At 39.8% G+C, this 11,272-nt stretch overlaps 1 protein-coding gene across 1 annotated transcript; it reads right to left on the bottom strand.

The window, feature by feature from the left end:
- Positions 1 to 406: 406 nt before the first annotated feature.
- LOC129776083 (short/branched chain specific acyl-CoA dehydrogenase, mitochondrial) lies at positions 407 to 2,314 on the bottom strand. The gene has a single exon (XM_055781482.1). It carries the CDS (start codon positions 2,123 to 2,125, stop codon positions 854 to 856), a length of 1,272 nt encoding a protein of 423 aa, XP_055637457.1. The 5' UTR covers positions 2,126 to 2,314; the 3' UTR covers positions 407 to 853.
- Between the last annotated feature and the right edge of the window lie 8,958 nt (positions 2,315 to 11,272).

Raw genomic sequence — 11,272 nt, forward strand, 5'->3', positions numbered from 1 at the left:
TAACGGGAGGTGAACTCATTAATTCAAAGTTGTCAGCTCGTCAAGCTAATACGACAACTGTCTTGACATGAACTTATGTTGACCTGCATATTTACTTGAAGAAAAATGTTATGCTAAACAAATTGCCGCTAATATGAGGTTAAACGCACAAATTACTATATCACAGACAAACTAATATTACACTCTGAATTTCCATACAAAATGTTGTTTCATCAAATGTTTCATAAAACAAAATGCTTTGCAAGTGATCATGTTTTCTTCCACATGAACTAATTTGTATTATTTTCAAATAAAAACTTTTACATCCTATTATCTTTGACTGCTTCAATGTATTAGCTAACGAACGATTGATCGAAGAGAGAAGGGAACTTTTCCAAACATAATAAAGGAAAAAACGCAAACAGCCTTTGATTATCATGTCATTTATTATAAAATCATAATATATTTTCATCACTGCCGTTGTGAAGCGGATCACAGTACGATAAATGTGTTTGCTTCATCATTGCGCTTAGCACATGTGTCGATTTATTATATCTCTACAGTAGAACCTTGCAACTTATCCGAGAGAAGCTTAAATGCATTATTTTATCATGGCATACATTTTACCGCCTACAGTTGGCTACAATCTTGGAATGATACATGTGTGTTCGGTCAAAACAAAAATAATTGAAAAAATAAACCAGAATCGTGTTATCTTGTTCGTACGCGTAAATGCCGCGAGTGTGTGTGTATATGAATGCTCACATTTGTATTCAGCAGGAGGCTGGTCTATGTATGTCACTCAAGAAGTTTATTGCGGCGGCGTGTTACATAACACTCTGGAAGACAATTCGCGAAAATAATTTGCAAACGTTTACGATTGGTACTCCTTCTTCATGACCTTCGCGATTGTGCTCAGTTGCATGTTAGTTGTACCTTCATAGATTGCGCCGATCTTGCAATCGCGATAGAATTTTTCCTGAGGGAAATCCTTGGTGAAGCCAACACCACCCATCCAATCGATGCACTTGACGGTTACGCGTTGCGCCACTTCTGATGCGTAATACTTTGCCATGGCAGCTTGCTTCAAGAAGGGAACCTTAGCTTCCTGCAAACGGGCAGCGTTATATACCAAAAGCCGAGCTGCTTCAATCTCCGTCGCAATGGTTGCAATCTGGTGCTGCATGCTCTGGAAGGAATAGATATCGGCACCGAACTGCTTGCGCTCCAACAGGTATGGGATGGTTGCGTCGAGACAGCCTTGGGCTAGTCCAATCATCTGAGCACCGATGCCGATACGACCTTCATTCAAAAATCCAGCAGCATACTGGTATCCCTTGCCTAATTCACCCAGAATATTTTCCTCGGGAACGCGAACGTTATCCAGATGTAACTGACAGGTTCCCGAAGCGCAAATGCCAAGTTTGCTCTCTTTCTTTCCCACGGTGAAGCCTTCCATTTCACGATCAACGATAAAAGTGGTGATGCCACGGTATCCAGCCGATGGATTAGCATTGGCCATTATGAGAAACATTCCTGACATGTCCGAGTTGGAAATCCACATTTTGTTTCCATTGAGAATGTAGTGGTTGCCGTCCTTCTTGGCGGTGGTTTTAAGCGAAAAAGCATCGGAACCGGCCGATGGTTCGGAAAGAGCAAAACTTCCACTATATTCTTGGCACAATTTAGGGAGATATTTTTTCTTCTGTTCCTCAGTTCCCAGTTTGATCATCAACGAGTTGACTAATGTATTATGAATATCCACGAGGGCAGCCACGGATGGGTCGACCTTGGATAGTTCCTCAACCACGAGCATCATGGTCATGAAATTACATCCACTGCCACCATACTGCTCACCAACCTCAACACCCATCAGTCCATTATCAAACACCGCCTTTATCACGCTGGGATCGAATTGGTGCTCGTCATCCATCTTCCTCACCAGTGGAGCGATTTGTTCCTGTGCCAACTTGGCAACAGTCTCCTTCATCATCTGCTCATCCTCGGACAGATAGGTCAGTGGGCCGGTTGGTCCCTGAGCGATTCCAAACGAGCTTGACGAAAACTTTGCCGCCACCGGTTGGGCAAGATTTTTACGACAGATCGCGGCAGTCCGGAAGGTGCTTCTCAACATGTTCGGCAGCATGCTTGGTCAGACTCACTTTAAGTAACAGTAGAGGGCGAACGAGAATGTGCACAAGTGGAATTTCGCTGATCAACGAACCAATCACAGCCAAACTCGTATATCAACTGACTGGCAGAACTGGAAAAACAACCAGCAGCCACTCTGTATGCTTTAGCACCAGCATATCGGATACCAATATTAACGAGTATGAATGTGGGTGCACAGTTTTCGGGTTACTAACCGAATTTACGGTTAGGAGGAAAGTAGCTAGAAAAATGAGATGTCTGTAGATAGTTTATGTGTTTGCGTGAACGGGTTGACGGCGATTCAATCTGAAATATTCCAAGAATGATTGGATATGTTTTTGCCCATTTTGATTAAACGGAAGTGAATGATGTTTCAAATAGAGCTTTGTAATACGGTGCGTATTTGTTCCTCGTTTTGTGTGTCATAAATATTTTTTTACATTTATAACTCTGAATTGAACGCCGGTCTTGATTAGAGCGGCGCGCCAATTCTAGCTACTTGGAAACAAGACCACTACACATGAATGTCCTCTCAATGTAAAGGACGCGATCAGCATACAAACTGATTAAGCCACTTATTCTAAACTAAAAAATATCTTAAGTCAGTGTGTGGAGACGAGCCCGTGCGTTCGCTCAGTATTAGTGCATACAAATAACATAAAGCTAAATTCAGACCGGACTAGTGATGTCTAAATTTTTCATTTATACGATTATCGATTAATCGTTGGGACATTTTTCAATATTCGATTCATTCGAATAATTCTCTTTCAATATTCGATTAATCGAACGAATATTTATTTCTCGAAATAATCACGTATCACGTTGTCATTCTGGTCGCGTGATGTTAGATGTTGGATAAAAAAAATTATATAGCCTAAAAATGCAATAACCTTGAGAAAGATTCCTTCTTTCATTAATCGCGATTACAGTGAATATTATTCGATGTATTCATATTTTGATTTCAAATTATTCGCTATAAAATTAATCGATTATAACTTCAGATATTCGATTAATTGAATTAATCGAGCGATTAACCGACGTCTCTAGACCGGACTATCTATTACTTGTCGGTCCACCAAAGTAAAATGTGCCTATGTGTTTGCTCGACTTCCGTTTTTATTATTTGTTAGGGGAAGTACTTTCTTTAATTCTAAACAACCGCGATCACTTCGCTTCGGTTTATTCCTGACATATTCTAAAAGTTGAGCGACTTAGAGATTCAAAGAGCGAACAAGAGAATTTTATCTGTGTCCAGTTTAACTCTAGACATTTACATGGAACCCATGTGCGTAACGATAACAGAATAAATACAGACGCAACATATATGTTATGAACTGATCAGTCGGCTGAATTGACCAATTACTGCTCAGTCTGTTGAGCCTATGCTCAAAAATATGCTTAGTCACGTTAAATTTGCATTAATTTTCGAGAGAACGGAACAGTGTCTATCTGATCTGAACCGGTTATATACCACCAGAATGATCACCTTGATCCAATAAATGGGAACAGATTAAAGCGAACGCGTGAAAGTCCTACAACAATTTCATATGTAGTGTTCCGTAATGAAATTGGCGTTCCTTGCAAAATGCAGAAAAGTACATTATAGTTCTTTCACGATGAGAATGATTGAGGATTTTATCAGTCATAAACATGTCTGGCGAAAACAGAATGACACAAACTTGTTTTCGTTGTAACAGCATGAAAATAGCCGGTGCCATTTTTGCCATATACTCACATTAGCTAGCTTCGTACTATCTACGAAGAGTATCTCAATAATAAACAGTCTCGCCCTTGGCGCTAGTAACGTGCTTTCTGGAATCAAGCGCACGGTCTGTTATTATCATCAAAACAAGTATCAAACGTACAAACGCACGCAATCAGTTGAATTTATTGTTTTGTTGCTAAGTTTGTGATTAAAACTAAAACTGCTCCCGTGGCCGGGTGGTTAGCGTCACACCTAACATGCCGGGGGTTCGGGTTCGATTCCCGTTCTTGTTGTGGGGATTTTTCGTCAAACAAATTTCCTCCGACTTGCACTGTGGTCGCGCGTATTCTAAGCTTGTCACTCAGAATGCATTCAAGGCGTGTTAGGGGGTCTTCGTAGCCACATTGGTTGCGCGTTAGCTTGGTAAGCGATCGATCGTTAGTTCAAAACTCAGGGCCCTCATTGACCATCTTTTTGGGGGGTCTCCGTAGCCACATTGGTTGCGCGTTCGCTTAATAAGCGATCGATTGTGAGTTCAAAACTTAGGACCCTCATTGACCATCTTTGTGTTGTTACAGAATAGCTACGTCCACGCAACAATCATCAGCGATGGAGATCGATCCACGGTCGAAATAAGATCGATTCATCCATACAACTGCTCTGCTCTGCAAGATACATCGGGCTGCTGTTCTTCAAATAACTCCACAATGATCATTCAACTGTCTCCGCTGTCCGGTGGTCCAACTGGATAATGGAAGAACAGAAAGAATACTCTTACGCCTAAATCGCTACTGTGTGAATGTACCATATGTAATGGTATAGAAGGAGTACTGGCGAATGGCAACTGTGTAATGTGCTAATCATAGATATATGATAACCATGTGACATGTACACGATTAAAACTCGGCTCTGTTACAGCTAAAATACTAATGAGCCTTAAATAAATAAATTGGATAAAAAAGGCGTGTTATTTGGCATAGAAATGTCAACTATGTACTAATAAAAATGACGCAAGTTATACTACGTTGAGACGGCGTAGTTCCTCTAGGAACGTAAGTGCCATTCAACACTTTCGTCGCCCCGTCACCCAGATATGGGTGACACTTTCCTCGTTCAAATTGAATAGGATTTTTAAAAGGAATTTGATGGAACTATAGGATATTTAGAAAAATAATAAAATTATAATCACATCATTATAATGTTTATATTATACTTTTTATTGATTTATAGTGCGGATGGTTTGTACTGCAGATTTTTGTGAAACCCACATAGGGGTAGTGGGGGCAAATTGGTCATGGGGGGCAAAGTGGGCACCTGCTTGTTTGATGGTATAACTATTGACTACAGATGCCGTCCCAGCAAACATTAAATCGCATAACAAGCGTATATATAACATCATATGCCCTAAAATTTGGTAGGCATATAATGCGCCTAACTGGCATATGCATGCAAAAGTGGAGGCCATATACATACATGGCAAATGCTTACCGAATTTGTTTGGATGAATATGCAACTTTGACCGGCTATAATAGCGATTATGTTGAAATTGAATTGCGATTTAATACGAATATATTCATGAATTCTCGCGTAACTTTTGAAAAGGTCCTATGTAACAAATGTAAACAAATCGAGTTAATGGATGCAGGCTATTAGTTTTCAATCATTGAATGTATTACAAAAACAATCGTTCACGTATCTATCTTCTTCATCTTTTTATCGCCGATACAAAAAATATCCAATGTACAGATTCTAATTTTAAGCACCCGGCTGTTACCTCGGACGCCACTTTCCTCCGACGGCCGAAACGCCCGAAGTAACAAAGCAGTCAATATAACTCGCAGTCGTACTTCGGTCGTTTTGGAATTTGTTTCTTACAGGTTTTGTTATCGATTTCAGTGCAATTCAACGAGTGATAACAATAATAATCAGTCTTTAGAACGAAATGCTGATATTTGGATTGTTGTTTATTAGTTAGTTTCAAATTTTTATAGTGCAACGTAATATGTCCAATGTGCAAACGCGGGCAGTCAAAACGTCCAATGTAACATTTTTCGCTCCGAGGCTTCAACCTTAATCTCAAATCACGGAACAATAGTTACTATTGGTTTTACGGAGTTATTCTTGACAGCTAGTGGTGAAAACAGTGATAAAGATTGATAGCTTTTAAGACAATTCGCGAAATAATGTTCGGGTCTTCAACTACGTTTTTCTCGAGTTGGCGAAAATGTTACATTGGACCTTTTCAAAAGTTACGCGAGAATTGTCAAAGCATCAAATACGACTTTTGCCATACTCGTATAAGATTTATTACAGACATAGAGAAAAACAAATGGCGCAAAATATTTTCGTGAAATGTATATTATAACTTCACGAATCGCCATTTTTATATATGAGTATTTATGTTTGTAGAAACAATAATTGTTTGATTGACTTGTGTTGGGAGTGGTATATGAATGTTTAAAATAGCACAGATTGATGTTTGGTGAAAACTGCTCCGATGTGGGTTCGGACTCCGGTCGTCTGGATTATCATCCACCGGCTATCTCGCGCGGCTATCTGAAATTTAATTCAACAGCGGTTAAAACTTTCGAGTGCATCAGAATTTCATTGACATTTCAATATGATGTAATATGTTCTTTATTAGGATCTAATATGATTTACCGTTCCATGATTTTCTTCAGCATGCAACACGATTTACTACAGTACTGAATCAATTCAAATTATTGGCTTATACGACACACAAACTGCATCAGCGTAATATACGCATATGATGCGGATTAAATATATTTTACGACAATGTACATCATAAAATTGATGTTTATTATACCGAATTGCAACTTAATTTGATAAAGGTATATAAAATCGAGTTTTTACATTTTATGCGATTTCAAATATACACGATACATACTTTGATTGATATTATATGCGATTATGATTTATTCGGATTTCTTGTAAGACTTGGCACGTGCAAAATTATACGATTTAGTGTTTGCTGGGGTATTGATAGTCACCTTATGTTTGAAGAATTTAATGACTTTTGAGTCACCCTGTACTTCAGTAGAGCTGTCGCATGTCGAAATACAAATAAAAACAGAAAATACTCTCTCGATAGCCATTTGGCCGCAGTTCTGTGTGCATGGTCTAAGGAATTTCTCGTGAAATTTAGTTTATTCAATCTAATATATTGAACAAATCATCAGTTTGGACGACTGTTCACATATTCTGGGAGAGGTGAACAGATATTTTGTTTAATCTCAGCGATTAATTAGCATAGAATTTATTTTGATGTTTGGGGGCAAAGTGGTCATAGGTGAATAACAACCTACAATGTTCTGTTTACTAAAGCTGATATACCTTATCACATTCTGCATAGATCCTTTCGTGGCTTTGACCCTGGATGAATATGCCGCTCCAACCAAACCAAGATTTAATTTTTATAGTAAAAGCCGTTTGCTATCTTGAGGAACAATGAGTCGAACTATAATATTCTTCGAGAAACGGGAATTGAAACGGTATGCGGGCGCTGGAAATGGGCATATACCTTAGGGTGACCACTATGCCCCCACTTCCCCTAATATAACTTTAGCATGTGTTATTTGTATCAATTCATCTTCAAATTGAATAAAACATTGCTAGATCATATAAAATATGTTTGTAGACACAAAGTTTGATCTTCATTCAATAATTTATCCGTAAGTTGAGCTCCGTCAGAAAAGTCGCTTTGAGCGACGAACGTGTTAGGAAGAAGAACCCGCAAAATAAAGACCTTCTGTTCATATCAAAGGGTAAAACATCATGCGTCGGTATTTACTAGCGGTGCTATTATTGTTGAAGCTGAGATCATTTAGGAATGAAAAAATATAGAACAAATCATTCATCGTTATTTTAAAGAAATTGCCCAACTGTCCCTTTAACCCTTTTACGGGTAGTGGCAACTATATTGCCACCAACAATTTTGTTTTGATTCTCCTTTTTCACAATAAATAATCACTTCTAGCCTTATGTGGTAACATGCCTGATTTTTTTGAGCACGAGAAAAAACAAAAACTGTCCATTTTGGAGCCATATTTGTGTTAACAACTTCCAAGCAAGCAGCAAGAGCAAAATCAAGAGTCAATTTGTTGAAGTTTTCAATACATATGAGCTGTTTAGGACCTACTGAGTCTACTCATGGGTTTTAATAGTAGTTTTTTAACTAACTAACATCAAACATTCAAATATAAAAAACATGTTTACCATCAAGTGTTTACCGCTAGACGAGCAGTGGCAGCTATGTATATTGCCACCAACATTTTACGCAAGACGAGTAGTGGCAACTCGTGACCGGAATAAATCGCCACAGTAAACAACTCAACAGAAACCACTGCTTAGAAAAAGTGTAGTAGACTAGAAAAGTTGTGGCGCGCGAAAAACATCATGTGTATAAAAGCCTCACATTTCTATTATAAATTTCTTCTCTCCTTTTTTGAAATTTATTCTGAGGTCAATGCAATGAGGACGAAGTCCCCATCTAACTAGGATAAGGTATCGAGGCGGCCCACGCCACTTTCAGTCAATCTTTTGACTACCCGAATACAGCAAATTCCCATCTGACTGATGATAGCTAGATCTGGCCAAAAATGCACTGAACCATCATGAGACTTGATAAACAGTAGAGTCCATTTTTCTGAACCCTTTCACGTACAACATCGAGTCTCACTTGATGTGAAATGATTGTGCCAAAACGTACAACATCGAGTCTCTCTCGTATTGCGCTTGCATATCACAAGACGCTAAAACGCTCAGCAGGGTAATAAAATTACTCGGTGCGTGACCCATCGAAGTGTTTGAATTTGGTCCCCTCTATTAAAAATTAAATCGTACGTGAAGGGGTTGATACTCCGTTTTGCATAGTTTTCCAAAAAATTCAATGCGAAACTCCAACTTCCTCGCCGCAGCTTAAAGATTCATTCCATAAATAATATTTTTTTCGCAAACACATGTTCAAAATTGATAGAAACAAAGTAAACTCCAGTTTCGTCAGCACTTGGTAATTGTCGAAACGTGGAACGTCTGAACAGAAATAGTTATTTATTTATTAACAATGATGCTACATCCCGTGAAGAGATTGGATCTTATTCACAATATTGTTTCGCCAATAAGCCTGGTTCATGACAACAGTTCTCCAACCCTTCGCGGCACCAATTATCCCCAATTCTTACTCCACCTGGTCCAACCACCTTGCTCGCTAGGCTCCTCTTTTTCTTGTCCCCACCGGATTCGATGCAAACACCATCTTTGCCAGGCAGCTGTCCGGCGCTCTTGCAACATATCCCGTCTATCGCACTAGTCCAGTCTTCTTGGATGGGTTCGCCGCGAGCCGAAATGTGCAGCAGCAAGGAAGGAGGCATCTTGACGAACGAACGCGAGGTGATCGAAAGGTGGAGGCAGCATTACGATGAGCACATGAACAGCGCACAGACAGGAGACCAAGATTTCGTTGAGGAGGACTAGACTGATGCAGTCGACGTACCACACCCGATAATGGGTGAAGTTAAGGAGCCCATTAATTAGCTACAAAACCACAAAGCAGCTCGCGGCAGAACTCTTCAAGGGAGGTCCGAGAAAACTTGTAGGTGTATGCACCGGTTGATAGTCAGGATCTGGGACACATCTGGGTAATCTGCACTATCTATGAAAAAAGGTGACAAGCTGGATTGTGGGAACTACCGTGCAATCACAATCAGGCCGGATTCATGCCCGGTTGCTCGATGACGGACCAGTTTTTACACTGCGGTAGATCCTTCAAAAGTGCCGGTGTTATGCGGAGAGCGGACCCCAACTTGCGGGGCACGATTTTGAACAAGTCTAGTTACTTTATCTTCTTCGACGATGACGTGGACATAATTGGAAGAACACATGCGACGGTTAGGGAGTTATATACGTCGAGTACAACGAGTACAAGAGAGATTCTGTGACGATCAGCCCCTCTTTCTAGCAGTCTTATGGCGGGTTTACATTGGGGAGATCTATAGCTATAGATGGATTTATTCACGTGAAAATAAGTGTAAACGGGTGGGAATAAATATGATACACTTATTCGAGGTATATATAACTTGAATAAATTCAGCATATGTAAACGCTTGTGAATTTCTCACTGGTGAGAAATCACTAAAGTTGGATGCAGTTCTATTTCAGGTGAATAAATTCACCGAAAATATGAATATATTCATTATAGAAGTTCATGCTAGTGTAAACGGTTGATGCGATTACAATAAATGTCATCATATTTCTTCACATGAATATATCACTAGTCTAAACCCACCCTTAGACGCATTGATCCCAAGCCCAATCAGCTCTGCTTCGTGTTTCAATCGGGTATACAAGTCCTTAACCGTCGTATGTGTTCGATAGTTTTGAGAGTTAAATTCGATAGTCTTGATAGCGGAGGATCTGGTCGGATGGTGCACCGTTTCACTGACAAAGACAAAAAGATGGTGGGGGTGAAATTTGCGATGCAATTTCTCCCTTCTCTTCAGGGAATGAACACTCCTTATGTATCTTATGCGTCATCGGCGAAGCAGATAAGCTATCTGAATTTGTTGAAAATCGTTTCCGCACGTTGAATCCCGCTTTCCACAAACACCTTCCAGCCCCATGTTGAAGAGCAGACAAGAGAGTGCATCGCCTTGTCGAAGTCTCCTGTGAGTCTGAAATGTAACGCTTACCACTCGGCCACTTCGGGCGGCAAATATCATACTAACATTCCTTCCCTTCCTCTGGTGACTGTAAGGAAGAGGCCGGCTTCGTTGTTGACTATTTAAAACTCAATTCACCGAAACTTGCACAATGAGAATGATTTGCTACTACCAAACGGCATTCGGTGTGTTCTTGGTGCTATTTCGCTTGGCCAGGTTAATCACGGAGAGCAATTACGAATTGTACAGTCTACCCTAGCTCAAGCTCAAGTTCTAAGACGAACCAGAAAGATCCAGATGTTGCTGGTTTCCCGTACAGCAGCCCTGAAAAAATGGCGTTCGCTTTGAGTTCAATGGGAATTAGAAGAAGAGGAACTCAACGAACGAGATGATCGGTAAAGCACGACTTGGAAAGAATTTGTGTAGCCCGAAATTGAAGAATCATACAGCCATGGATCGTGGATGATTCCATCATGGGATATTTTCATTGTAAACAAAAAGTTAATGAAAATCATATGTTTAAAGAAACCAAGAAATCACAAACGTGTTATTTTAGCCCTTTCACTACTGGTGGTCCAGAAGCATTTCTAGTTTACTTCCTAGCAGATTTAAGCTATATTTAAACAAAGAGGATCAGTGTATTATATCTAGCAACAGGAGGGAAAAAATCTAAAATTTGACTGTTTTTTTGCCGCAGCAACGGCGAGCTATGAGTTAAATACAATCTGCTTTAAAAACGAGTTTGAATGAGCCGCCAAAA

The sequence above is a fragment of the Toxorhynchites rutilus genome, chromosome 3, assembly GCF_029784135.1.
Source record: "Toxorhynchites rutilus septentrionalis strain SRP chromosome 3, ASM2978413v1, whole genome shotgun sequence".
NCBI classification, from domain to species: domain Eukaryota; kingdom Metazoa; phylum Arthropoda; class Insecta; order Diptera; family Culicidae; genus Toxorhynchites; species Toxorhynchites rutilus.